At 56.2% G+C, this 27,055-nt stretch overlaps 5 protein-coding genes across 5 annotated transcripts; 1 reads left to right on the forward strand and 4 right to left on the reverse strand.

Annotated features, from left to right (window-relative positions):
- Positions 1–1,363: 1,363 nt before the first annotated feature.
- Positions 1,364–4,429, forward strand: CGCS363_v008230 (uncharacterized protein; the record flags this gene model as incomplete). The annotated part of the gene is made up of 1 exon (XM_036640079.1): positions 1,364–4,429. One exon carries the CDS (start codon positions 1,364–1,366, stop codon positions 4,427–4,429), a length of 3,066 nt encoding a protein of 1,021 aa, XP_036494209.1.
- A 2,654-nt stretch (positions 4,430–7,083) lies between these two features.
- On the reverse strand, positions 7,084–10,419 carry ROG1 (putative lipase ROG1; the record flags this gene model as incomplete). The annotated part of the gene is made up of 1 exon (XM_036640080.1): positions 7,084–10,419. The coding sequence occupies one exon, from the start codon at positions 10,417–10,419 to the stop codon at positions 7,084–7,086; it is 3,336 nt and encodes a 1,111-aa protein (XP_036494208.1).
- A 2,514-nt stretch (positions 10,420–12,933) lies between these two features.
- Positions 12,934–14,282, reverse strand: arih1 (E3 ubiquitin-protein ligase arih1; the record flags this gene model as incomplete). The annotated part of the gene is made up of 2 exons (XM_036640081.1): positions 12,934–13,918; positions 13,975–14,282. 2 exons carry the CDS (start codon positions 14,280–14,282, stop codon positions 12,934–12,936), a joined length of 1,293 nt encoding a protein of 430 aa, XP_036495168.1.
- Positions 14,283–20,245: 5,963 nt separating this feature from the next.
- Positions 20,246–22,495, reverse strand: ecdB-2 (Echinocandin B biosynthetic cluster transcription factor ecdB; the record flags this gene model as incomplete). The annotated part of the gene is made up of 3 exons (XM_036640082.1): positions 20,246–20,507; positions 20,588–22,047; positions 22,127–22,495. 3 exons carry the CDS (start codon positions 22,493–22,495, stop codon positions 20,246–20,248), a joined length of 2,091 nt encoding a protein of 696 aa, XP_036495167.1.
- Positions 22,496–24,392: 1,897 nt separating this feature from the next.
- Positions 24,393–25,740, reverse strand: CGCS363_v008234 (putative 6-phosphogluconolactonase; the record flags this gene model as incomplete). The annotated part of the gene is made up of 3 exons (XM_036640083.1): positions 24,393–24,734; positions 24,812–25,274; positions 25,337–25,740. 3 exons carry the CDS (start codon positions 25,738–25,740, stop codon positions 24,393–24,395), a joined length of 1,209 nt encoding a protein of 402 aa, XP_036494211.1.
- Between the last annotated feature and the right edge of the window lie 1,315 nt (positions 25,741–27,055).

Genomic DNA, 27,055 nt, shown 5'->3' on the forward strand with positions numbered 1-27,055 from the left:
GCCAACTCGGCCTTGGCTCACCCGCAGGGCCTTGTGTTCCTCCCGAGACGAGTCCTGTTGGTTCGTTCGTTTGTTCGTCTTGTTGTTATTGTTGTTGTCGTCGTTGCATGCCCGTGCTGTGTTGTTGCTGTTTCGTCGAGCAGAAAAAGGGGGGGCGTATGTGTGTATGTGTGTGTGTGTTCTGAGAGTGTGGTGGGCGTGTGCAGCCGCCAGTGCAAGTGTAGGTGCAGGTAAGAGTGAAGTAGCTGCGGTAGGTGAGCGAGAGTGTGGATGGCCAAGAGCTGGGCTGGGCTGGGCTAGGCTGGTTGCACCGGGGAGAGGGACCGACTTAGCAGAAGGGAGGTCGAGGAGCAAAAGGAAGGGGGGGGGGGGGGGGGGGGGGGGGGGAAAAAGGAAAGAAAAAACGCCAAAACCAATGGGCCATCACCCCTGTCTGCGCTCTATTCCGTGCCTGGACTGCGATTTACTACTGTCCAGCAGTGCCCGGCTTGTCTGCCATTCCAACTCCCTTCAGTCCCGCCCAAATCCCAACCCATCCCATCTTATTCCCTCTCATCCCCTCCCCTCCACTCCCTCATCCCTCCTCCCACCCCCATCCCCCCTGTCTGCTCATCCTCTCTCTCTCTCTCTCTCCCCCCCCCCGTCCTGTCGCTCATCCCTTGTCGTGTGTTTCCATCAATCAATCAATCTCCCATCCTTTTGCTGCCTCGTTCCATCCACATTCTTTCCTGTCCCCTTCCATTCCTTTACCACCCTCGCTTTTCCCTTCCCTTCCCTTTTTACTCCTCTCGTTCGCTCTCCTCTTCGCGCCCCCACCTCTCCCGACCTCGTCTTCGAATCGTCGACCTCGACCTCCTCTCGCCTCCGTCAAGAATTCCCCGGGCGACGTCGATTCTTCGATTCTCAACCTGCGCCCCCTTTGCGCCTACGCGGTCCACCGAGTCGATCCTCTTCCGTCCCCTTATGTGCCACGAACGGATCTGACGACCCGACAAAGGTCTCGCGGATAAACGCCAACTTCCTCATGAATTCGCGATCGAAAATTGCTGTAATTCTTCAACCCGTGACGGACAACTAAACCACGTCCTTCCCGCACCCATCCGACGATTTCTCGTCGAGTCGCTCATTTTTACCACCTTGCAAAACACAACAAACTATACTTACACTCATTGACACATTTGTCAAGTACATTCGTTGAGAACCCCCTGACAAGTGAGTCCCGTCTTACTCTAGCTGTCGCCGAGCGCCACTGCTGACTCTCCATGGAGACTACTGAACACTGCCAAAAATTGCTATCTTACAATCGCTAAAACAAAACTTGAATTGAAAATTCGATAATCGGGATTATTGTTGGGAAGGAAACATGCACGCCAAGTCTGCTCTTCTGGCCGCCGCCCTGGGCTTGGCAACCACTGCCTGCGCCGACCAGGAAAGGCCCAAGATCTACTTTCCCCGTCACGTCAAACGCCAGTTCACGAATTCCACGAGCACGAGACCCGAAACTTTCCCAGCACCGGAGAGCACGCCCTTCGACTCGACAACATCAAGCGGGCCGAGTTCGTCATTTAGTGACTTCCTGACCAGCTTGACCGACACTCTCAATCAGAATCCGTCATCCAGCGCTTCTTCAACAGAGATCCCCGCCATCACATCACCCTCGCCCACGTCTACTGTCGCATCGACCCAGCTTGTCTCTTCAGGAACCGCTGAATCCTCTGTATCGCTGTCCACCGCAACTCTTGCAGATGGCAGTGTTACGACTGTTGTGATCTCTAGCACCATCGTCTTCGACCCATCCACGGAGACGACGGCGAGCGGTGCGGCTTCCACCACTAGCCTCCCCCCCGTCATCGTGCCTACAACGAGCGAATCCTCTGCCGTTGCGACAAGCGATGCCCCCACAACCTCACCTCTGCCGACCACGACGCCTACGCCGACGGCTGAAAGCTCCGCTGCCGCAACAACCCCGACGACTACCCCCGAGTCGTCCGCTGCTGCCGTTCAGTCTACCCCATCCCCGGAATCTTCTGTCCCTCAGTCATTCACCGCCCCCGAGTCGGCGACTTCAGTGGCTCAGTCATCCAACATTGCAGAGACCACGCCGGCAGCTTCTAGTGCCGTCGAGTCTACCGCCGCATCCGCGACTGAGGTGAACTCGACTCAGCCCACTGACGCTGCTCGTGTGTCAAGTGCCCCCGGTTCAAGCACTGTCGTTGCGCCAACCTCGGAGGCCGTCACGAGCTCAGCCGGCCCTGCTAGCTCTGAGATTGCCAACAGCAGCAATATGGCTGCTCCCACAACCCAGGCCGGGTCTACTTCAGTGCCGGAGACGACTCTCTCCATCTCTTCCTCCGGTATCTTGCTTGCCCCGACTGGTGTCGTGAGTGAGACATCAACTTCGGAGTCCAAGACCTCTGCTGCGGAGTCGACTTCGATTCCCGAACAGCAAACTTCCGGCGTCGTTGCTTCGAGCGTTGCTCCCAGTGTCAACATTACGGAGCCCGCAGTGTCCACTTCAGCCCAATCCGTCTCACTGCCTGCCGAAACCACCTCCGCTGCCGTTCAATCCTCTGCTCCCGCCGAGAACGCCTCCACAGATGCTACTATTTCCGCCACTCGCCTGCCAACTTCAGTTGCTTCTTCCGAGGCCCCTCAGACAACGAAGCCTACGAACCCGCTGGAGCCAATTGTTTCCCTGATATCCAGCGAAGTCCCCATCATCAACGCAACCTCTGCCGAGCCCCCCGCCGCTTCGTCCTCTGCCGCTTCGTCCGACGTCCCTATCCCGACGCCCACTGCTCTCCCATCGCCAACTGATCGTACCACGACATCGGCAGTGCCTACCGACCCCATTGTGAATCTTACCTCGGCACTTGAGATCTCGACTGAGCCGACTACGTCCGTGCCGGTTCCTAGCGACCCTGTTGTTAACATCACTTCCTCAACCGAGCTCCCCGTGTCGGTTCCCACCACTGTGCTTTCTTCTACGGAGGGCATAATCAACGCTACATCGACAGAGATTCCTGTGGGAGAAACGTCAACTAGTAAGCCGGTTACTTTGACTAACAGCATTGTCACGTCTGCACCCACAACTACAGCGACTGGTTCCGTGGAGCCCATCCCTGTCAACTCCACTTCGACGGAGGTTCCCATTACTAGCGGACTCCCCACAACAACCGAGCTCCCTTCTTCTGTGACTTCCATTAGCAACACCACCGATGCTGAGAGTGCGACCTCTGTTCCGGCGTCCACTGCTTCTATCCCGCCGACAACCATCGCAAACGAGACTGCTCCTGTGACCGAGACATCCGTTCCGGTTACCTCCCAGCCTACGACGACTCAGCTTCCGGTTGCTACATCGACTGCCATCCCCGTCAACACTACCGAAACGCCTGTTGTTGAGACCACACCTACGGTATCGACTCCTCCTGCCTCGACCACACCCGTCATCACCAGCATTCCTGCCACGGCTACGATCACGGACTCCGAGTCCTGGCTTCCTACCACCATCATCGTGGAGCAATCCACCTCAATCAGCACTCCTACCGAGGCTCTGGCCCCCACGACGACAGCACCGTTGCCCTCTGACCTCCCCAAGGTCATCAGCCCGCCTGACCCTAACGTTGAGAAGCCGAAAGACTCCACCCTTCTGCAAATTGGCTTCTTGCATGGCGAGAACTACCAGCATGTCAGCAAGAACCCCAACGCTGCAGCTCAGATCTTCAGCTGTCTTCCCAAGGCTTTGGCCGACGCCGCCGGTCTCGACCTGACCCAGATCAAGATGCAGAAGCTTGTTCCTTACGACACATCTCAGACTCTCGGCTACATTACTACCCTGGCCAGGTTCTACTATCCTACTAGCATGGTTGACACCCTGCGCATGGATATCAAGATTCCTAACTCTGCCATCTACAACAACCCTGACCAGCTTGTCTTCAACCTCACTCAGAACATCAACCCTGCCATTGAAATTATTCCGGGTATGGAGGATGACCCCAATGCCACTGGTGACGGCGGCTCATCGTCCACCGATGCTGCCAACCCTAACGACCCTTTCAACAACGATAATAACGAGCAGACCCCCATCCAGAAGGGCACTGCTGCGGCTATTGGTATCGGTGCTGTTGGTGTTGCTGCTGCGTACGGCGCCGCCATGTTCATCATTGCTCGTCGCTACAAGCAAAAGAAGCAGGCCCACCGCCGCGCTAGCTCCCTCACCTCGTCTGAAATGCGTTACACTGGTGCGGGCAGCCCTCCGATGATGGGCGGGGCTTTGATGAGCAGGGACTTCTCTAACTACGGTGGAATCGCCGGTGGCCGAGACAGTCATGGCAGTGGCCGCACGAACCGCAGCGGCCCGGGTAATTCAGCAAGGACCGCGATCATCTCTGCCCCCGTTGCTGCTGAGAATTCACTCGGTTGGAATTGATTGACGACCTAAACGCCATTTTCCATATTTGTCACCATTTACGCTTCGATACCCTTCGGGAGGATCCTGTTTGAATGAGATGCCTGGCGATTGCCCGGTGTCGCACCGATGGCAGTTAGAGAGGGCATAATACGTTCGGTATATATGTCTTTGGCCATGAGCTGTCAGCTCGAAAGATTTCTTTCCTTTTCTTTACTTCATGTCTGGCAGTACGTACCATTCTACTCACCGGGCCAGAGGTGTCGACGGTTTTGTCACCCTGTCCCCCAACCGTATTACCATATTCTCGATGTCGCTGTACTTGGGCTGTTCCACCTTCCGTCCCCCACCTTGTCCAGGAGGAACATTCTTTGGAATATCGAGATTTTTTATTTTATTTTTTAATATTTTGTATCTGTGCTCAGGATCTATACATGGGGCGAAAAGCGGGATGGGTGATGCAATGGAGCCATATCAACGAGTGGCGATGAGTTCGGAGTTGGATTATGGCTGGCGATACCCTGGGGGAAAAGAACCAGGCTGGGTTCCCTTGTACATCTTTTGTTTTCTTGTTTTGCAGATGCAGAGGCGTCTATAACACTGCGCCTCGAGCTCGCAGCTCCACCTTTGTCCTGTGTTATTTTCCCCCGCTTGTCAGGTTGAGATGTGCCTACATCACCGAGGCTGTCGGACAAGGGGTCGCCTCATTCGTACATTTGTCGCAGATACAGCGAATAGAAAAAAAGAAAAAAAATCAAAACTACTGCGTCCGAAGGTCCAGCAATGCAATGTGTGTTGACCTGCGTAGGCTGTAAATAGAACCTAGTATTAGCTTCGTTAACGTACATGAATGAGTATTCATATCTGGGTTTACAGCACTAGGATGGAGTTTCCCATACCGCGGATGGCTTTCATGCAGCACGGCCACCGGACCCCCTTTATTCGTGTCATGTTATCAAGTCTGCCTAAGAGGTGTCTGCCTAGACGACCTCACCACACACATCTCATGCGGCAGTCCACATCGACAAAACTTTCGGATGCCATTCTGATGATTTGGGTAGGGTCCTGCATCTGACTCATTTCACAGAGAGGATTCCTTGCGTAAGCGAATAAGCCCGCAGGATATGAGGATCGAAACTGAGCGAGCGACGAGGAATGAAGAAGGTAGGAGCAGGCAGCCATGCCTCCGCCTCCTAAGTACTTAAGATGGGGCACTTGACAACAACCTTACTTTCCCAACTTGTCGCTTTAAGTTCAAGATCGCCTGCAACGAAGCCAGTATGAACCGAGTAGCAAATATCGTCTTTCAAGGACCGCTGCGCCTTGTGGGCATGTTACGAGCCTCTCCGACGCAGAACAGTGCACCCAACGAACGAACCCACACCACGATGGAGACTGGGAAGGTTGAGGAGGAGGCCGATGAGGAGGAGAAGAAGAAGGGGAGTTGGAGAGAGCGAAAGTACGAGTTTTCGAAGCCGGTCTCGGCTGCGTGGGACGGCGCGCGCGTCATTCCTCCGGCCGGATGGGAGCGCATGAAGAAGGGGCTCTGGCCGCAGCAGATGGAGGACCGATGGGTGATAGCCCACGTGGCGGCGGCGGAGGCGAACGGTGGAGGCGAACGGTGGAGAGGGGGAGGGGATCGTGCTGGCTAGGAGCTGGACAAGGTATCCCTTGACACAGATCACAGTGATACCCTCTGGCGCGGACGGTTGCAGTAGGAGAATCACAAAGATTACGTGGGAGGGAGACGAGGAGCGGTGGAGGGTGGATGACCGTAAGAGCGAGGCCAAAAAACTTGTTGTCCGGTTCGCGAGGGGGGTTTTCCAAGTCGACCTGGCAAACGACAGCGAGTCCAACGAAGACTGAAGGCATGTTCCTTTCTCTTCTTTTCTTGGATCCATGCGTCCGCTCTGCATCCCTTCATCGGATGAACTTGGACTGACTCGGTACAGAGGTGTTGGAAACCTTCGTCTTGCGGCGGATATGAATCGGCGCGCAGTGTTCCTCTAAAGGATACACCCATGCACCACTACACCCAAAGTTTCTCGAGACATGACCTGCCTTAATTTTGAGATGCTGCTTTTACTTGGGTCGTCCTAGCCATAGGTTGTGATGATTCTGCTGTTGGCGGCCATGGATATGAACTGCTCTTGGACAGGATTTCTTACAAGGCACGGGCGAATGGTTTAGTGGTATAATACTCGCTTAGCATGTGAGTGGTCCAGGGTTCGATTCCCTGTTCGTCCAACTTCTTTTTGGACTTTTTTTTTTGGCAAGCTGGTCCTAAACTGGAAAAAAAAAAATTGACCGTTTCTGAACGTGATACTTAATACTGCCCACACGTTGCAAGCTGCAATCGCTTAGGAACGTAGCCGCATCAACAACGACGCCAGATAGCTTGCTTCGCTAACAAGGCACGTAAATCTACAACGTCCGATGACCATCGCCTACAAAAACTATACGCAGGCAAGTGTAGGGCATATACACAGTCTCTGTTTGACCTATACTGTATCACTGCTTGAAGGAAGTTTTTACTGGGTGTATAACTTTACTGGGTTTATAAAATGCGGCCATCAAACGTTAGGAAGGAACTTCATCAGGGCGTGGTCTCATCGATTAAATCAGTATGTATGTACGTAAAGGTAGGCTTTTTGCACGAAAGTGTCCCTTGCGCTCTAGCTGGCTGGCGCCGTCACCGTGGTGGCATCTGTCGTCTCTGGCTTGGGTGATGACTTGCGACTTGCCCTACCAACAATCTTCTCCGTCCAATTCCAGCCTCCGAGCGGCGTCGATGATCGCGCCTTGTCCTTGTCTTTGGGGCCTGTCGGTGATGTGGGGCTTCTTGCACTGGCTGTCGTTGTTGTAGTATCGCTATCATCGCTGTCCGCCCAGTCACGTTCGCTCCACGTAACCGAGTCGACACGCTCAGGCGGTCGTGGAGGCCGATTTGCCCTCGGCGGACTGGCCGAGGAGCTTCGGGATGACGAGCGGCGCTTCGGGGGTGGCTGCATGTCAGGGACCATGTCTTCCGCCTCTCTCTGGGAGTTGGGAGACAGAAGCGCCGTCCCCAGAACATCGCTCGCGCCATCTCCGGTAAACGAAGCACCACTATCGTTGACCTCATCGCCAAACTTATTAGGTGGCAGGCTGATATCGTTGGCTCTTTCCCCAGTTGGCTCGTCAGCATCACGTGTCCTCGCCGTAGCGGAGTCGCTGAAGTGGGCGTCGACGAGATGCTTCACCACAGGCCAACCATAGGCATTGGCGAACATTCGACGGACGATGATGTTGTTGTGAGCGTCTGGCTCTAGCTTGACCAAGACCTTCCTCCAAGCGAGTCCACGATGATAAGCACGTGCAATCTTCTCTTCAACCCGCATCTGCGATGCGTCAATCTCCTCATCGGCGCCCTTGTTCGGGTTTGTGTTGGCTGTGTCATCGTAGTCTCTGGTTGAATCCAAGGTACCTTCATGTGAAAACCGGTGAGATGGATGCGGAGACGAGTCCGTACTAGTCCTCGACCCTCCAGAGCCAGTTGAGGCGGCCCTTCGGAACGTGCCTCGCCGAGAAGCCAACGATCCCGTGGGCTTCTTCTTCAACGGCGGAGGCGGAATATCAGCAGGCTGGTAGACACGGTCATGGAAGATTGCGCGAGGCCTTTTGGATGGGTCGATCAGGTATTCGGTGGTAGGAATTTTGGGGTTGATCAGGTCGTGAGCGGACTCGAAGAAGCTCGTTCTCGGCGGGGCAATATGCCGATTCTCTCCTCTTTCAAGTTCGTGGCCGGTAGTGACCTTGGAGGAGCCACCAGATGACTGCGATATCTCGTCAAAATTGATGGTCTGACTTCTCCTGTAAATCTTGTGTTGCTTGTTGGATATGGGTGGTGCCTTGGGCTGCGAAGAGTCGCTGCTCTTGAACATGGAGAAGAAGCCGGCGAATGGTCCACCATTATTTGCGTCTTTCCCGCCCTCAGGTCCATCTTCATTATAAGGCGTGGGTACAGACCGCAAACTGGCCCTGTCATCTTCCATCATTGCGTTCCGCGGTGGCTGTGGAACCTCGACTGCATTGGACGGGGCCGTGGGGGTGATGTTGCCGGACTGGTCGTCGGGCGTCGCATCGTCTTCCGGAGGGAGCATGCTAGTTCTCCGAGGTGTTGGAGCCAAGCTACCGCCGGTTAGTTCAGCCCAACCGGCACCGACCAGAGTCTCAACCAAGCCAGCGTCTCGCCGGGCCTTCTCCACGCGTCCCAATCCTTGCCAGTCCAAGAACAAGAGACAGCTAGTTCTTAGTGGCACAATGCCATCGTTGACAACGTTGGAATACACCGTCCGGTTGCGGAACTTTTTCAGGGCAGTGTGAGCCGGTCCCGTCGGCAGGATCCTAAGCAGAGGCTTTGACTCTGGCTGAACTTCTCCCATGACCCTCTTGTGTGCGCTCTCTCCGAGGTTGCTGACGATTGCCCCCCACCCGCTCCTTGCGATGGTCGGCGCCCTCCAGGTTAGGCCAAGATCCTGGCCGGTTCTGCCTACCAGCCCGAAGTCGAGGGCAAATTTGACGTAGAGAGGGTTCTCGTTGCTGAGACCGAGAAAAGGCGTGGCAAGGGCAACAAAGTTGATCGGTTTGATAATGTTGAAGAATTCTGGTGAGTGTTTCTGAATGTATGCAACGGCGTATGTTTGTATCAATCCACCCAGTGAATGTCCAATGAAACTGATGCTGGTAATGGTAAAGGGACGCTTCTCTTGAATCTCTTCTTTGTGTATAGTGCTGTGTTTGTGGGCTGCCTTGTTGCTGTCTGGTTCAGATTTGTTAAAAACGGCAGCGACTGCTGATTCGGCATGTCCTTTCTTGGACGGAAGAAAGGGCTGATCAGGGTAGGACATGGAGAGAACGTATCTAGCCAGTCTCTTACCCAGGTATTTAATGCCCCTCTCCGTCCTTGTCGCATTGCCAGAGAAGCCTCGAACAATGACTTCCTCATCATCTCCGTTGTCCTCTGCAGGAGAGTCATCTTCGGGGGCAGTCTCCTGTGAAGAGCTGGCCCCGTTCGTATCGGCATGTTCTTTGCTTTTTCTTTCTGCACGCTCCTTGGCACGTCTGGCCTTGGCGTCAATCTTGGCCTGGGCTACCGTAGAATCAATGCTCTCCTTGAGATAGAGCATGTCTGCTCCGAGGTTACTGTGTAAGCCATGAGTTAAGACTACCAAATGGACCTTCTTTTGCTTCTCTTCGGGTTTCTTTTCTGTCGGAGCATTGCTGTCGTGGGCGACGCTCTCGACGGGCTGGTCCTTACGAGGCCGGCTCTTGAGACGGTCAATGTTGAGATCATCCCAGCCCGGAAGCCTCGGAGTATTCCACAATGCGGCCGTGTCCTCAACCTTGAGCTCGATGGCTTTGGAGAAGACGCCCTTCGGCTGCGCCGGATGATGTCCGTCCTTGGCGCCTAGGCTCTGCTGAAAGTCGGCGACCTTGCCGGGTTGCGGTACCTGCGCCTGGCCGCCAATAACGGGCAGAGAGTAGCTCAAGTTCAGGGACTTGGCATCTCTTGCAATTGTCACCTCGTAGCCTACGGCAGCCGAGGTCGAGAAGATGACTTGGGACGATACTTCGACGATCCACGTTGCGCTTTCGATCTCGTGGTCCGGGGATACGCCAAAGTGACTGCCTCCTCCGGTCCCGGCACTCTGCCTTATATGCTCCGGGACAATCAGTTCGCTCTCCCAAGAACCGCCAGCCTTGAGCATGGGCTCGAATTCGGGAACACCATAGCGACGGGGGTTGGCGAACTTGACGTTGGGGTCGAAGTTGGAGGGGTAAGCGGCGGCGGAAAGAGTGTAGGGGCCGTGGACGAAGGCGGCGCGAAGGGCGATTGCTGAGGTGTTGCGGACGCGCAGGTAGAGGCGCTCGGGCGAAGGCAGAATTCGGTCTTGAGAGGGTGTGTAGGTGACGGTATAGCGGACGACCTCGCCAATCTTGACGCTCCCGACTTGGTAGACGAGAAGCATCGTGGTATCGGAGAGTGTGCTGGGTGCGCCGATGGGGTTCGGTTCGGTGCGGATGGGAAGAGGTAGAGAACAGGTCCGGCGTATATAACGAGAGAGCTGCTATCGTCGGTCTGTTGGTGACGCCGTCATCTCCGATCGGGTCACTTCGGTGGCGGCAGACGGGCAAGTGAAGGGGTCGTCGAGTTTGTCGTGAGCGAAAAGACCTGTGAAGTGGCAGCGACGGTCAGATCAAGGGAATAGCGGGAGTCCGGTCGCGTGTTCGATCTCGCATTCGCACGGAGGGTGGGAAAGAGTGGTGTCGAGAGGGCATACGAGGCGTATCCCACACATGCAAGAAGAAAAAGGACAGTATAGTAGGACATGTAATAAGTAGGACGGGTAACAGGACAGGGAGGATGGGAAAGCGATGGAAAAGCGATGGGATAAGGTGAAGTAAGGTACCCCAGGAGCGGTAGTCGGGTCGGTGGTCGGGGGATGTGAGGCTGGGAAGCATGAGCAGCTCTTCGTCTTGGAAAGCGAAAGCTCAAACTCGCAGCCCAAAAGGTAAAGTAAGGCACGTTCGGTTCCGGGTTTTGAGCGCGTGCCTATCCCCCAATATGGCAAGGTAGTAAGCCTTTACAACAACTGCGACAGCGCATCAGCAGAAGCAGAAGCAGAAGCAGACAAAGTCGGGAAGCAGCCATAGCCCGGGAGCGATGGCAGGATTGGATAGGCACGAGGAAAACCCAAGACCCCGGGGACGCCAAGCAACAGTTGCTTGCAGTGCTTGCAGAGAGCGCACAGCACAATGATGCAACCTTCTCAGCGGGACGTCAAGCAACGCGAGTCTTCATTGGATGCCACCAGCGCAGATGGGGGCAAGGCATCCGGAAGTCGAGGACGTGGACCAGGGCCAGGACGTACGCCGTATAGTAGGTATGTACCTAGGTACTTTGTAGACCCACTAAGGTAGGACCAGGGACACTTAGGTTGTCACTATCCACCCCGCTACCTTACCTTACTTACCTACCTACCTACCTACCTACCTACCTAGGTACCTAGGTATCTACTGAGGACACATGCGCCACTGCCGAATCAAAAGACGGCCCTCTCGCCTCACCATCCCATGATGATTCCCATCCGAGTGCCGCCGTACTTAGTAGGCATCTCGGTTTGACTTCGATGATCGGTCCAACATGGAGGTCGCTGCTAAGCTCAAGGGATGACTTTCGCCCCACGCAGCCCACCACACCCAAGCCAATTTCACCTCAAACTCATCATCTAAAGTCGGTCAGACTCAGCACTTTACGACAGAAGCGTCTTGCAGGAACGGGCTCTTGGTCCTCGCCAACGCCAGAAAGTCTATATATTACTTACTCAAAGAGAAGAGAGGGTGTGCGGTCCAAGTGCCACAGAAAAGCCAAGCATGCTCATCCTCGCCTCCCCGGTCCTTGCTTGCAGTCCTGCCTGTCCTGCTTTCTCAATGGATGCCCAGGCGCAGGCATCGTCTGTCTTGGCAGGGGACCAGGTCCGATCGATATGTGTTAAAGGCATTTTTGCGCCCTGTGGACGTGCGTCCATGTGCAATGGGGTTGCATCCGAGTGCCGCCGCTTACTGCGTAGTGCTCTACGTACGCAGCACACCCATTGTTGTATCCGTGAGATGCTGCGTCGCGTACAGGAGTGCAACCGGCACTACCCTGAGATCTGAGATGGGCATCAATGCGAACAACCGCCAGGAACCGCACCACGTCACGTTCTGCCCCACCCGCCACGACCGCCGCCACGGCAAATGGGCCTCGAGCCTCCCCCGCTGACACTACAGAGCGAGTCAAGATCCGCCGCACGCCTCAGTCTCGTTGATCCCGGACCTGGGTCCGTAGGTAAGGTAAGGTGAGCCTCGACTTTGCAGGCCGCCATCTGCCTTGGCAACAACCCGCCGTCGTGCCCACCATCAACCACCGGACTCCTCTCGTCCCACAATACTCTCGGCCAACGACAGCATGGAGATTGCCCATCTAAAGTGCAAGGCAACACAAAGCTTGTTCGATCCAAAAGGTCGACAACACGGCCTGCCAAAGACAAACCTTACTTCGTTGGGCCACCCCTTCGGACGACAATGCACATGAGATTCATTCCCGCTCCTCGCCGCGCCGCACAGAAGCGAACTGACCGAGGCAGAGAGTTCACATGAGAAACAGCCTAACAGCACCCAGTCCGGAAGCGCAGCGCAACGTAACGCCGGATAAACCTTTGCTGCGACCTTCTTTCCTAGAAATAGAGTACACGCGTTACAGTCCTCTCTCAGCAACCAGAAACTCTTACGTCCATGCCCACCTCGGGATATCACACGCCTAGTACTTCAAGCATGAACCCATAAAACGGCAAGTTGCCTCTCCAAATGTGCAACGCCAACAAAACGGCCAAATAACAAACCCCCTTGAATCGTTTCGTGTGTCCTGTGTCCGGTGTTATGTGCTGTCATTGAGATACCTCGTTGGTTTGGTCCTGATCTTCTGTCGTAGTACAGGGTCGTTATGCCCGGGAACCGTCTTCCGGGTCTCCTGGGTGGACATGATTTCGCCACTCAAACACCCGATTCATCCCGCGGCCGGGTCCTGTGAGGCCAGCGAGCGTTGAAGACTTGGGTTCCGCGTATGGACGCCGCCGACTGCGCGTGGCGTGTATCGCTGCCTCTGCCTCGTAGTCATGAGCCATACGTCCATGTACTACTCGCTCTGAGGGTCGCATGGCTCTGGCGCTGTTATACAGTTCCTCCTCCATAGTGTGTCGCCGAAGCATCGGCATCGGCGGCGCAGGCCCCATTCCTAGGGGCACCGTCAAAGGAGGAGGGGGAGGTCCCATGGGGGACGCCGTCATCGGCCCGAGAGGCGAAACCGTATGCGGCGGCGGCGGCCCCATCATCCCCGACCGAGAGGGGCCGCCCGGGCTGGAACGAAACTCCGAGAAGCGATCAGCCAGGCGCTGGCCCATCGAGTCTCGTTGGCTCATCTTATCCTGAGGGAGGCCTCGCGCCCGGTTGACGCCTGACATGTAGTCGGTCGGCGTGGGGCGCTCGAAAGCCGCCGGTGGCGTTGGTGCGGGTGGCACTGGTGGTCCGGATACGAATACGTCGTCAGCTTCTCTGCGATAATCATCACTTGCGTAGTTTCCAATCGTTGTGTTGGCGCCAGTAAGTTCCCCGTATCCTCTGTCAAGAACGTCGTCGTCTCCGTAACTCGAAAATCTGCGCGTGTCGTCGTCACGGTTGTCTTGAAACCTACGAACGAGTCTGTCTTCGTAATCTTGGGACCGAGACCGAGGTGACGGCCCCGAGCGAAGCGCCGGCCGCATGCCCCTGGATGTCATGGTCAAATCTAGCCTCTCAAGCCGCTGGATCACTGCCGGAATTTGTACGTCGGGAAGCCTATCCGCGTCTGTCGTATCATAATTGAACCATGGGCAGTCGCAGTTCTTCCATTTGACGCCGCAAATCATGCAGAATTGCGCTCCGCAGCGACTGCTATCGTCAGCAAAGCCCGGATCGCAGACAGACGGTCGACCAATGATGCTTACCACGTCATATGGTTGCAGCCTTCCTCGAGTTCAATCATGTGATTGCACTTGTAGCATCGCTGCCAGCCGGCCTCTTTGGCCTGTTCAAGAAATCTTGTGGTGTCTTCATCGTCAGGACAGTCTCTTGATGAGTGCCATTTCCCTTTGCAAGAGCAGCACACGTCAGTTCCGCATACCCTGCAGGAGCCGCACTTGCGACTCCCTCTGCGATAGATGTCCGATGGTCTGATCCATGCTCCGCAGCGTCGCGAGGAGCAGTAGATCCGGTTACGGGTCGAGTACTCCAAATACTTCCTGTTCCAATTCATCTTGAAGTCAGATGACAGCAGACGCTCGACATACTTGAGCGGGATGACATCTGGCGTGCAGCACCTGGGAGGCATAGACTGGGGATCCGTGATGGAAAGTTGGAATCGCCATTCAAGACAAGACTCGCACATGCGGTGGCCACATTTGAGCTTCGGAACTTTCGAAGACCGATGTTCGTCCATACAAATCATACACTGTGCCCTGCAGTGATATCATTAGCACAAGGCACACCAGAGGAATAATGACCCCGGAGGCTCCTAGACGGCGACTCACATTTTGACGGGTTTCTCGGGCGAGCGAGAACGTACGCTCCTGGCGAGCCTTGGGCCCATGAAATTAGATGAGTGTTTGTTCGACGAAGCTGTGCTGTGCGATGTGACCTGGGATGCCGCTCCCGAGTGAGTGTGGGAGCGTCGATTCATCCGAGAGTCTCTATACACAACATCTGACTGATGTCTTCTGGAAGGTCTGCTCGGGCCAACATCAGAATCACCTCGGTAAGGGAGCGTTCCGTACGCCAACCTTTTGGAGGGCGTAGGTGGCTGGGAGACCATCTCGTAAGTCTTCGCTGGAGGTCGGTGTTGGCTCTGCCTCCTTGCGGGACTGTGGGAGCGCTGCCTCGAGAAATGCCTCTCGGAAGCCGAACGAGACAGACGAGAGCGATGCCGCAAGGGAGACCTGCTGCGTTCGTCGAGAGACTGACGCGACTGTCGCGGCGTGTGCACGGTCGATTCATCATCGTCTTCTTCCACATACACGATTTCCTTAATCTTCCTGCGGCGCTTGGGCGTCTTCTTCTTTCTCTCCTCTGGAGGGGGCCGCCTTTCCTCCTGCACGAGGCGGTGCGTGCGTTTCTCATGCTTCCCTCTGTCCTTCTCCCGCTTCGCCCTCTCGTGCCGTCTCTGGCGTTTCTCTTCCTGGGTCGATATACTGGTCGCTGACTCCTCGTCCGTCTCGGTCTCGGTGCCAGACTCTGAAGTTGTGGAAGATCTCTCCCTTGCGTAAGGTCGACGGGGCCGGGAGGGTTGGGCGGGTTGGGCGGCTCTTGGGCTCCGAGCACGCCGAGGACTCACCCTCCGGCCGGGTGTGGGCGACTCGGTCTCGCCAAAGTCATCATAGGCGTAGTCTGCGGCTGGATATCGTCCCCTTCTATAGGTTTCCGTCACTGGGGCTCTCGACAGCACAGGTACGGGCATCGTCTCGATGACGGTGGCAGACGCGCCGCTGCTGTTCCTGGAGGTTCGGCTTCGTCCGGGGGGCGAAGTTATCTCGTCGGGTCCTTGTATAAGGTCTTTGGGCCTCCGATATGGGAGCGAATCTAAGGACGTCTGACCACCGGCACGCCAACCATGGTCAGCGACAGGCAGCGGCACTTGAGGGTAGCGGCGTCGGGTCGTTGTCCTGTGCCAGTCTTCCACATCTCGGTAGGCCATTGGGCGTCAGAAAGCCTCATCCGGGAGAGAGAGCGGGAGGAAATTGGGATCGAGGCAGGACGGGACGGGAAGTCGGAAGTCGAGGGTGTGGGAAAAAGGGCAGCGGAACAGCTGGTTGCTCGCGAGTGGGCGGACTTAATGCATGCCTATAGCTGTGATTGGGCTTGGATGACGGGTTGCATGTCGGCCATGCACTATGCAGGTGGGCGAGAGATGATATGGCGCGCCCTAAGAATCGGGACGATGGCGATTGTTTGCCTCGCTCTCGTGAGGTATCAATCGGGCAGCAGCGCAAGCTGTTTGGTCGGGTTGTCGTGTGTTGTGGAGAGGTGAGAAATGAGAGGGACCAAACAGGATGCGGGCTGCTTCCTGTCTGCTGGGCGGCTGGTGGGATCACGAAATACCTAGATGGGTAGACGATCGAGGTGGTCAAGCCAGGCTACCTTACGTACGGACTTGGAACTGGGTAGTCAAGGTAGGGAAGGTAAGTAAGGTAGGTAGGTAAGGTAGGCAGTAGACATGACAGATGGAACGAGGGGTTCTTGTTTATTCGGCGGTACGAGACACGTCCAAGGCAAGGAAAGCAGGCAGCCTAAGGTTGCCGCGAGTGGCTGTCCCCAGTCCCATGAGGGCAGAAAAGCAAGCAAGGGAAGGGACATTTCCTGTCGAATCCTCAAACCTGAAAATGACTGCAACATGGCAAGGCCGTTTGTAAGAGAGAGAGGGGGAGAGAGAGACAGAGACAGAGAGAGAGTCATTCCATAGCCCGAGCTGCAGCTGCGAAAGGGGGTTAGGGGCGCCACAGATGCGGCAACCGATTGGTTCCCCTTCCACGTCCAGGGCTGCGTGTTGCGGCAGTGGGGTGGAATCGAGACGTTGCTGTCTCTGTGTGTCTCTGCCACTCGCTCTGCTGCTCCACCTTGAGAAGGCAGATGGAAGCAATCAAAGTTGATTCATACAGATGCACCGGCCTGTTTGAAGTTGGTTCCATCACGTCGGCTTTCCGTCCCAGAAGCTGCTGACGTGACAGACAGACGGCAAAGACACACGGCCGATGCGTCCGCCGTGAGTCGTCGTCTGAGCTGGCGGCCAGTCCGAACTCCTTCACCACCTATTGCCAAGGTTGGCAGAAGGGACTGGACGGTTGGTTCACTTCAGTTCACACCGTGCGCGTCCAGCAGCGCGGGAGAGGCTGCCTGACAGTGAGGGGGCAGGAGGTGAAGTGCCTTGGGGAACGGTGAGGGAACCCTGAAGGATGCTTCGCGGGAGCGAACCGGAGGCTGAGCCCTGATGCTAGCGCTGTCGCTCTGCAGGGGCTGCCCTGGATGATCTGACCGCTCTGGCCGCCGTTGCCCTGGACCGCCCTGGATTTGCCCTGACGTGCCCTGATTTGTTGCCCTCCCAGAGCTGTCCCGACCCGTCCGTCTTACAAGTTACAACAGCCGTCTGCAGTGTGCGGACGTCGCAGAAGCGAGCGAGCCGCTGGAGTCACGCACCGTGGCGTCGCGCCATGCCATCTTGACCCATGACAACGGTGCCGCCCCGTCATGAGGGCTGTGATCTGACACAAAGTCTCATTGTGCACTGAAGGAACCCAAGGTTACTCAAGCACCTACCTAGGTACCTTACGTTGGCAATTGGATACGTAGTGCCTCAAGGTAAGGTGCTGAGGGTCTACCCTAATAATCCACTCTTCCCCACGATATCGAACACCGAAATCCCGCATGCTGTGCACAAGGTTCATCACAACGTGCAAAATCGGACCATGCACCACAATGCACGCTAGCCAGTCCGAACGGCGTCTCGGTCTGCCGATGCCTGCGGTGCTTTCCCGTCCCGGTTGGCCGGTGCGGGGCCGGTCCGGTGGTCGGAGCTCCTGCCTGGTCTCGTGCGGCTGACCGCCTTATCTCATGCCCGGATTCCTTGGCTCAAAAATTCGCAGAATGCATCCTGACCAAGAAATGCGAGCTAATAGAGGCCTAGTAGCTGGATTAACTGGAGAAAGAAGCAGATTAACGGCAATTCTAGTGCTTCACTCTATACAGGTATGTACTAGTACCCCAGCTCCAAGTGCTTTATTCGGGGAGAACTCCCTTGGCACTTCACCTAACTCAGAAGGAATCGACTACAACGACGAGAAGGACGACCAGACCGCCGCTCACACGAGGACTGTAAATTGTATCTACTAGCATTCTCGGCGGGTAGATTCTCTTGAATGTTCATAGCACAGTCATGGTGTTGCAGCTCGTGTGCTTCAAATTTGTGCACGTGGCTTCAACCACAATCTACTACGAGTGAATGCGATTTGTTGACCTCTGTGGCCGCTCTTTGATATACAGCTCGTCTGGTAACATACCTGTTTTGGTACATCTAAACATGAGACTCCTGGAGATGCGTGGCCAGGCGAAGGTTGCCGCTCTTGCAAGCAAGGCCGAACTCACCGCAACCCCGGCGCATCGAGCGGACTATAGAGCGCACAAATACCGGCATCTGCTTCTTCTCCTATGTGGCGGCGCCTGCATACAATTTCTCGCATCCATCGCCAATTTTGACAGTCCGCGTTCGCTCGGATTGGTGGATCTTCCGTCCTCCACACGACATCCTGCCCCTCCCCCGATGCTTCGGTCCCACGATTGCCCGTGCAGGGCCATCTGGTCCGTCCCCGCATCCTGGACTCCCGGCTCTGAACCCCACATCCGCACCGGCACTCGAAAACGGATACTTGGTCCCGGTACCACGGTGCCTTTTGCCTCCTTCCAGAGCTGAAGAGCCATCTGTCAGGGAGGTTTATTACGCAGTGGTTCGTCCATGTCCCACGTGTGCCCTGAGGAGGTTCCCAACCCAAAAAAAAAAAAAAGGGGGGGGGGGGTTGCAGCGACATAGGGGCGACTGACCCTCACATTCCTTTGGACCGACGCCGCCAATCCGCGGGCTCGGAACGCATGTTGATATCGCACAGAGACTGACGAGCAGAGAGGTACTATCTCACCACGATCGAATGCCGGCTATCGACTTGGAGGCCGTCGGTTGGCAATGTGGCGCGCGCCAGTCCTCGTGCATAGACAATGACAGCCAGTTAATGTGAGGCACGCCGGCACCCGCATTGTCGATAGATACCTTGACTGCTCCCAGAAGGCGCGATATGAAGCTACCAATATCAACTCGTCATTATTCATTGATCCCTCGTCCATAAAAAGCACGGAAATCTGGACCTGTTTACATTTGCTTACCCGCGCACATCTCCATCAAATGGGCCGTGTTCGATCAAGAACCCACAAGATAGACAACCGCGAGGTCGACTGCATGTTACCGAGAAATCGCGTTGTCTCCTAATGACAAGGGAGAGTACAACATAGAGTGAGCATAGCGCGCCTCGTGACTGCCCTGTATGTGAGATCGCTTGACATGCATCCTCCAAGTCTTTCCCCTTGCGCGCATGCAACTCATGGGTGGGAACCCCGCGCAGCCCAAGCTTGTTGGGGTAAGTTTGCGTCCCTGGACTGATCGCCCCGCAGCATAATCTCACGTCCTGCTGGGCGTAGACTGTGACCTTCTGAATGGGGGATTATTTGTCCTGTTTGGTAACTAGGGCGCGTTGATGGATGGACGCTGTGCTGCGCCTATACGAGCACCATCCGGGTTTAACAGAGGCGCATGCTTTTTGGACTTGTGTTGGTCTTTTCGGCATACGTGGGGGTATTCTGTTGGCAATGCTAATTCCTACGGTGATATCTTGAAAAGTAGACAAGTAAATCCAGAAGGGAAAAATCTTTCCTCCCCGCAGACTTGGAAATCTTCAAGATCTTCCATGTTCACTGTCCAAAGCTCTGCGATAGAGTCTAGGTGAAGTGCCCGTCAACAATGGGACACTACATGGGTCGAGCGGCCTCGAGTGGCTTGCGGCCAGATCGCTGGCGAGGCGGCGTCTCTGAAGCCGTCAGCAGGAAACCAGCCGCTGAAGAATCACTCCAAGCACCAGCAGAGTTGCACTGGTGAGAAATGACAGCAACCAAGCCTCTGTCCCGTGATCCTGCTGCCATTCCCGGAGATGGCGGGTGAGTTATCTTGAAGAGGGTTGGCGTAGGATGGAGTCATTGGTTGAACGGGTGAGCGCCGGAGTGTCGGTCCGAACACCGGTGAGCCCGGTATTACCCGCCAACCACGCCTCCCCAATTTGCAGGTCTCCACACATCCCTTCTCCAGGTGATGCAACCCCAGACTGTTTCTGCACCCCAGATGTTTCTCTGGCATTTTGCTGCCTGTGTACCTGTTGCGCCCGCTTCCCCACGTTTGGAGACGATTCGGAAGGCCGGGCAGCGATATCACCGGGTGTTCAGAATATCAGAAAGACTGCGGACGTTTTGTAGTCGACATTGAGGCTGGAGCCAGGATCGAGGGTGCTTTTGCACTCCTGTCAGATGCAAGGCCACACATGCGTGCTGTTTGTTTCTGGGCATAGCAAGTCTTGTGTGGGTCTTCTTCCCAAAATATTGGAGGAAGGTCGTACGAGCAGCGGACTGGCACAGCCCTCAACCGCTCAAATATGCTCTCCGTCTTACTTCGGCCTCCTTGATGATTTCCGCTGCCAGGCTGAGACTAGGCGCCAGCGTCGAATATCGCTCAATCTCCATCACCACATCATTAATGATTTGGTCGATGGTTTCCCGGTGAGGAACGAGGGTCAGCAGAATGCTGCTCAGAGAGGGTGACATGGTGGCACCCATAACAAGAAGCGTCTGCGACACAATCGAGAGGGCACCTTGCCACAAGTATGGCATATGTCCGGCATGACTGCGGCGAGTTAGCAGTGGTACGCCAAGAGTGGCATGCCATCACCACAGCACGTGGCGTGACCAATCAGTGACACTTACTGCGCATTGATGTGCTCCAGTTGCCGAATGGAGGCTTCCAGGCACTTGTGGCAATTCTGTCGGACAGCGGGATCCAACACAGCCTGCTCATTGTCCAATACGGCCAAGATGTACGGGCGGTAGATGATTGTCCGACAGGCGTAGAATCGCAAGCGCAGGACCGTCTGCACCGGATCTGAGAGCACGGTGCGGCCAAACGGGAACTGCAACGGGATCGGCAGACTCTCGTACCATTGTTGCAACTGAAAATCGAGTTCCGCCACGACCGGCTCCAGACTGGTGGTTGACGCCATCGAGTCTTTGGAGTAGATGAGTTGACTGACCCTGTTGAGGAGCCGCCGGAGCGCGATCTCAGCCAAGAAGTACCACAAGTCGTCTCGACCAATCGCTTCTTGCTCCTCGCCCTCGAAGCCACCAGGGAGGCCAACATTCTCCTCAAACTGAACGACGCCCGAGTGTGGCAAATCCAACTCAGCGAGTAAGTCGCTCTCGAACAGGAGCGAGTTCCAGTAGATGCGCTCAGTGAGCTCCCTCTGATTAGGCGGCACCCTGTTGGGGGACATGAGCAGAAGTTGCAACTTGGTACTTGTGGTGCAAAGTAGGTTCCAGGCCTCGAGCGGTCGCACGAGGTAGAACAGATAGGCCGAAGCGAGAAGGTGGCACTGGGCAGCCAGGACGTTGTTCGATGTCATCATGCCGGGAAGAAGGGCCCAGGCTGCGGTGAAGTACTGTAGGCCGGGCGCATCCTCTCCAGGAACGATTCTGGAGATGCTGCCTCTCAAACTTGCTTGACCCAATGCCAAAACAAGCAGGACGATGCAGCTCTCTGCGCCCTCTCGGAAGCCGTTGGAGAGGGCTGTGCGGTAGTGACTCCTCCAGGTATAGGGGTTCACGCAGGCATACCACACATTGACTCGTTCAAAATAAGCCTCGATGTAGGCGGTGGTGTTGGAGAGGTCGACGCATGGGGTTTTTGTGAGTGAGTGCAGCGGTTCGCGGGCCATTTCCAGCTGCAGGAGGATCTGCGGGTCGTAGGGTCGAGATACGAGGTCGCGGATGAGAGGCCACTGAAGCAGGTGCAGGGCGGCGTTGGTGTGTAGCTTGGGCATGGTTGAGATGTTGGTCGGGTTGTTCCAGGTGCCTAAACCACCGTTAGGAATTATTGAGACGAAGTTGCCGGTGCCTGAGATTCCCATCATACTGTCTCCATTGAGTCCTGAGCCGTTGCTCATTGAGGGAGACTCCTGGTTGATGGCGATGCCACCGTTGGCCTGGCCTGCGACCATGTTCATCTGCAGCAAGCTCTCGATACGATTCAAGCGCTCCAGAATCAACTTGTCGCCGGCGTCCAGCTTGATGCCCGGCTCTCTGTAGATGCACTCGGCTCCGAGCTCGGTGCAGAGCTTACACTTGGGCTTGGTTCCATCGCAGCGAGACTTGCGAGAGCGACACACTTCGCACTATTGCAGCCGTCAGTGATGAGCCCTGGGCCAGGTCTGCAGGGGCAGGATTATCGTCAAGGGGGCCGAAAACACGTACCGCGATGGTGGCTCTCCTCCTCGGGTAGTCGACGCCAGCGTCTGTGTTTCTCCTTTTGAGCGGGTTGGAGCCTTCATCACTAGACGGCTTGTGTACACCGTTGGTCAAAGCATCGGGGCGGTGGTCGGAAGACTGAGACATGTTCCGGGCTTTGTGGGCGGAGCCAATGAGACCATCTCTGCTGAAACTGGGTGTTCTCTGAGTCTTGAGGGAGGCGGGCGACTTGAGTGGATGTATGCCGTTTACGATGGATGTCATTGAGGGCGAGGGAACCTCGATGTTGAAGTTGTCGCGCGAGGGGACGGAGAAGGGCCTCCCCGCTGTGCCGCTGGCTGAGTGGGGAGAGTCGCCCGTTGAGGACGGGGACATTGCCTGCGTCTGGAGACGCAACAGTTGTGTGGAAGACGTGAGGGGCAGACTTTGATGCGCCGCGAGAGCGCAGCGCAGCGCAGCACAGAAAGAGAAAGCCGAGTCGGGTCGCGTGGAATTGAGTTAACTAAGGTACCGTACCTAAGGTAGTTGGTGGATCGTTTGACGGGGAAACGTCCGAGCAAGCGGGCAGCAATCAGTTGTCGGACGGGCAGGGCAGGGCAGGGCAGGGGCGGCAAGTACGTCCAGTGGTGGCGGGCTCCTCGGTGCGACCAAGGCTTTTTAAGTCGTCGACCCGCGGCAGAGACTGTCAGGCCACACTCGAGGTTATCGAGGAAGCTTTTTCGCCCGTCACTTGGGAGTAGGGGACGGGAGCGGTTGGACGGCGGGAGAGAGGGTCGAGGGAAGGAGGAGGAAGAAGAGGGTGATGTGATGCGCGGTAGTGGAGCAGGTATCATTCTTATTATTCTGGACCCGAGAAACGATGGGAGGGAAAATGCGGAGGATGCCATACGACGACTGACTGGTGCGATGCTTGCTCTTGCTGGGCAGAGTGGCAGGCCAGTCATAATCGAAGACTGCAACGGGCATGGGACGAAATGGGCATGGCATGGCATGGCAGGGCAAACCGAAAGACCACGGAACCGGGGAAAGGATGCAGGACAGGGGTATTGGTTTTCTCTCAGCCGTGTGGTGTCGTGTCTCGTTTGCTGCCATGCGCGTGAATACCAACCAGTACTTTGGTGTTTGGTTGGCTTCTGGTCAAGTCACCCGCAGCCAATTTCCATCCGGGCAGGGGAGGGTAGTGGTGGTGCTCAAAAGGTGTGAGGGGTTGGTCTCGCGTGGATGGATGGATTGGAGTCGGGCAAGGCGTGGAGGGTTTTGGGGTAACGCGGGAAGGAGGCGCCTCGGACTGGAAGGTGAAGGTAAGGTAGGTACCTAGAGAGAGGTCCATGCCTTCCAAGCCCGGGCTGCTGGTTGGTGGGTTCACTGGACCTGTCCGTCAACCTACCTACCTTCCTTATGAATTACCTACCTAAGGTAGTTACCTAATGACTGAGGTGCCCTCCCTGTCCTTCCCTTTCTTCAGCGTCCCTCCCGTCTTCGGGCTCCTTCACGTGGTCCATCGTTGAGGTGCTGCTGCATCTCCAATGGAAGCCAGCGGAGGGCCATCTGCGGCGGGAGTTGCTCGCTAATCTTGGACAATTTCATCACATAATGTTGCTTAGCATTTAGACACCTCCTTACAATTTCAAGCCACGCGAACAACCCAGCATCCGATCCCGCTGCCACATATTATAGCCATCACTTGTGATCCAATAATTGCCGTCTCGCCAGCTTGGTCCCCGCCCGTGGTCCAGTCCCCGCGAATCCGGGGTGCGGGCGGTTGGAAGGAATCCATAGGTATCTACATACTGCCTACGGTCCCATCAATCCCATTCGATACCAGATTCAACTCGCTCATACGTAGCTTGCTGCAGGTCGCTCGCCAGGGCCTTCTCTGCCGTGCCCACCATATTCTCGACGCAACCGCGGCCGGTGAACCAACCTTTGGCACCGTCGCCTGTTGATTTCCTTGGTTCAGAGTCGTATCGAGCCGTTCTTCCGTAAGCAGCGGACGTCTTGTTTCCACTGTCCATTTCCATGACACAGGAAGAAGCAAGCCTCTTGACCCCCGAGATGCAAGTCGCCAACGGAACCCGATGAACGCTTCAGCTTGCATGCATGCACGCAAAAAAGACACAAGTTCACCCAACTCTTATTTTTGAACTTAAATCTGGTAATTCCTATGGACTTGCTGCCTTGTGCTTCAAGAAGAAAGACAGCCCGTTGCAAGTGACGCAAGGCCTTGCCTTCGTAAAGAAAACATCCGACCCCCGAGACCAAACCGGCAAACCTACTCGTCAAAGATGACAGCAGTGACCTCGCCCTCCACCTTGGTGCTGGCAATGATCTCTCCCAGCTTGCCCGAGACGGCGTCACGGCTGATGAGGACAACGCGACTGTCCGACTGGAGGCCGACGGCGACGAGCGAGCCGGCCTTGTTGACGGAGAACTGGCGAGGGATGCGGCCTCCGGCAGGGAACTTTTGCAGGAGGGTGAGCTCACCCGTCTCCGCGTTGATGGTAAAGCTGTTAAGGGAGTCGGACGGAATCTGAGCGCCCTCGTTGGTGTCCGGGTTGGTGATGCTGAAAGCGCTATCGTTTCGGGAGGAGACGGTCAGAAACTTTCCGTCGGACTGTACAGTGTCAGCCAAGCATTATCACCATCACCGCAATCATTGTCCCCAGATGTTCTTAGAGTCACGGAACTTACGGAAATCCAAATCTCAGCACCGCTGGCTCCCGCGGGCGCGGTGTTGCCAGCGCCGTAGGTCGAACCAGAGTACACCTCCTTGAAGCCGAGAGTCTTGTTCTCGCGGTAGATGACGTCGTAGGCGGTCACGGTGTTTGCCAGCTCGGCGATGAGATACATGTACGTCTTGCCTTCGGGAGTCACGAGAAACTCGAGATGGCGGGGTCCGCTGCCGGGGGCGGCCACCAAGGGTTCGACAGCGGCAAGGTTCTTGCCATCAACGGCGAAGACGCGGACAAGATCGGCCCCCAGGTCGGGGACTAGCACGAAGTGGCCCTTGGGGTCGAGGACGACCTCGTGAGGATGGGGTGCCTCTTGTCTGGAAGGGTTAGGGCCCGGGCCGGTCATGTTGAAAGTCTCGGACTTGACGGGCGAGATGGCCGCTGGATTCGAGATGTCGAACCAGCTCAGAGAGGAGCCTCCACTGCATCAGATTTTAGAGCCATGATCCAAGGAAAAATGTCGTCAACGCCTATTCAGACTTACTACTGAGCGACGGCCAGGCCGGCCCCTTTCTCACCGAAAAGAACAGCGCTCACCGGCCCGCTGATCGTGTCAACCTTGGACAGCTGCTCCAGCTTGCCGTCGGGGCCGGTCGTGAAGGACGAGACAGTGCCGTGGTCGGTGGTCAGACCCTCATCCGTGCAGTAGAGCTTCGCGTTAGGCTTATCGAGGGTCAGCCACGACGGGCTGGGGGCGCATCCGTTGGAGGTCGAGATGTTCTGCAAGGTAGACTGGGTGCCGTTGTTGCCCGAGAGGGTGAAGTTGAGCGTGGTGATGGCTCCGCTGTACGACGACGCAAAGAGAACCGTGGCAGCGGCCGGCGCAGGCCCTGCCAGGGACGACAGCAGCAACGACAGGAAGCCTGCTGGGAGCAAATCTCGCATCATGTTGGGCAGCTGGAGTACGACACTGGCAACGAGCTTCGTGAACGAGTGGCAGGGACGGTGTTGGTGACAGGCGAGGCAGCACGCCAGCAGCAAGACGGAAACGAGACACAATAAGAGAGCGAGAGAGACGGCAAGGAAGGCGGGCACGGAATGCATCGATTAGAGAGAGGGACGACGCCGTCTTGAAGAGCGAGGACGGCGCATTTTCGGTAGTACCCCAACCGGGACCACCCTACGAAGGTCGAGAAGACGCCATGAGCCAGGGGTAAGGACGGGTCCTGCCTCCAGGTCTGTTAACGATTGTCCCATTGACCAATATCCTTGGCTCCCTGGTCTTGCTGGTCTTTTTCTGCCTTGGAAAACCCACAGACTGCGGTTGCTTGGACGGCGAAACTGGGGCCAAGGTTACCCGTCCTGGAGGCGAACGGGATTCTTCCGTGCTTCTGGTCGTAACCTTAAAAGGCTCGACACTTTATCCGGGGCAGGCCTCCGCAGCGGTAACCCCGGAGAACCGCGGGTGTGGTATGTTTGGATACGCACAGAGAGAGTGTCCTGCGTGGAGGCCGTGTGTGAGAAGGAGGGTGAGAGGCGCAGAGAGGCCAGAGTTCAGGCGAGTTGGAACTCCTGTCGGAGGCGGAGTGAAGGGCGGGCACTTTTTGAAGAATGGTCAACGGTCCTGGTGGGCAGTCGATGGCGGTAGGGACATACCCTGTAGCTGTTCAGGGGTGAAGCACCAGTGCCGGGGCGCACCGTCGTCTTGGGAAGAAGATATCCGGCCGTTGAGGGACCACTCGCTGGGCGGTAGGCAGTACGTACGGACCGGCTTTCCCCTGCAACTCTTGCAAGGAAACTCGGGGGAGGAGAATGAGCGACGGACACATCGGATGAGCCGAATGGAGAGCGCGAACCGCAGTGTCTCTTCATCCGGTGTTCGCGCAGGCACACCACACCACTACATACGGATAGTACTCCAGCGAACCGTTCAAAAATAAGTGTCACACAAACTCTCGAAAGTGTGGTTCGGGTGGAGAAGGTTACCTTGGGCTTTTGTCGTGTGCCGTGTCTGATGCGGAGAATGTGGAGAAGAGAGAGAGGAGGCCAAAGAGGAGCACGAGGAGAATGGAGGGGAAAGACTGGAGGGCAGGAGGAACAAGCGGAGAGATGAGAGTGGGGGTGGACAAGACACGGAGATGATGGTCGGCGAATCGGCCTGGCCCGTCGAACCGGGCTCGGCTTGAGAGATGGTTCCCGCCGCCTCTCTTCCCTCCTGTCTCAGCCTCCGGCTCTGTCTTTCTCTCTCGCCTTGTTCTCACCT

Source organism: Colletotrichum siamense, assembly GCF_013390195.1.
Source record: "Colletotrichum siamense strain Cg363 chromosome Unknown KSG_Cg363_contig05, whole genome shotgun sequence".
In the NCBI taxonomy this organism is placed as follows: domain Eukaryota; kingdom Fungi; phylum Ascomycota; class Sordariomycetes; order Glomerellales; family Glomerellaceae; genus Colletotrichum; species Colletotrichum siamense.